The 1,257-nt window shown below is 40.1% G+C and overlaps 1 protein-coding gene across 1 annotated transcript; it reads right to left on the minus strand.

Annotated features, from left to right (window-relative positions):
• Positions 1–747: 747 nt before the first annotated feature.
• On the minus strand, positions 748–918 carry CTXND2 (cortexin domain containing 2). The gene has a single exon (XM_036768175.1). It carries the CDS (start codon positions 916–918, stop codon positions 748–750), a length of 171 nt encoding a protein of 56 aa, XP_036624070.1.
• Between the last annotated feature and the right edge of the window lie 339 nt (positions 919–1,257).

Genomic DNA, 1,257 nt, shown 5'->3' on the forward strand with positions numbered 1-1,257 from the left:
ACAAGGGTGGAATTAAAAATCTGGTAACAAGTTATATAGGACCCTGTAGTAAATTAGGCCCTCCAGAGGAAGAATTGTGTTTATTTCTGAGCTATTGTGAGTTCTTTTATGTGTTTTTTTGCACTTATGGAATCCTGAGTCTATTTTCTATGGGCTAAAGTAAAGGCTTTTACCTTTATCATACCTTATAAATGTACTTGTTACTTTGAGTGCTTATACAGAAATTAGCCATCCTGTCATCCTTATTCGTGGAGACTGGATATTAACTATATTTTGAGATTTCCTGGAGAAAACTCCAGTTGGGGGCAATATAAGTCAAAGAAAAAGTCATGTTTTAGGTAGTCTCAGGTTTGGCCTTGGTCAGTCCAGGGCTTAGGGTTCCTAAGTCACAGGTAGAGACCTAGACACAATGTATGTGGATGTTCCCAAGGTAGGAACAAAGTAAACCAAATTCTAAGGTTCCCAAGAGAATCCCAGGATGGGAACAAAATGAGTCAAAAAGATTTTTGGAGAAACTAGATCTAATCTCGATAAACCCAGAACTGGTGTTCTAAGTTACAGGTTATATCCCCATATGGTAAGAATGAGAATGTTGAAAAACAAGGAAGTTTAATAATCTAATGTGCTAGATCATTACTTTCTGTACAATTGACAGCAGATGTATTGGGTCCGCCAACCTATGATATGTAATATTATTTGCCCCAGCTTTATCCCAGAGATGGCAAACTTCCTGAGCCTTGTGGCTGGTTAGATGTCTTCCTCCTGCCAAGTGGATGTGGGGATTGCCTTAAAAGGGTCTATTACTAGCTTGGCACACCGAACTGTCATTACAATCAGGAACACGCACATAAGAACAACAAAACCAGTGGCGAACCCTTTATCCACATCGACGCTGGAGATTAAGCTTGTATCCTCCATGCAGATACTTTTCCTACTGCTTGGCTGCCTCCTCAGATCCCTCTGCACAGCTACAGTATTCCTTGGGAGAAACAAGGGTGAAACATGAATGCAGATTCCTTTAAGGACCGTCTTGCTTGTTATTGTTACTATTGTTATTTTACAGAAACCAAGGGGAAGGGAGCAAGGAGAAGCCCCATAAGGGGAAGATTTATTCTCCATTCAGCAGGCATTTACTAAATATCTATTATATGCATGACACTGTAGCAAATGAAATAGTTGGAAGAAAGGAAGTAGAGGCCATTTTTAGCTACCCCCACCCCAACTTGTGCCAAACTCATTCTCTATTATGAAATGACC

This window comes from Trichosurus vulpecula, chromosome 7 (genome assembly GCF_011100635.1).
Source record: "Trichosurus vulpecula isolate mTriVul1 chromosome 7, mTriVul1.pri, whole genome shotgun sequence".
Classification (NCBI taxonomy): Eukaryota; Metazoa; Chordata; class Mammalia; order Diprotodontia; family Phalangeridae; genus Trichosurus; species Trichosurus vulpecula.

Coding starts and splice junctions, on each gene's coding strand:
- CTXND2 (XM_036768175.1), bottom strand. CDS start 918: ATGGAGGATACAAGCTTAATCTCCAGCGTCGATGTGGATAAAGGGTTC.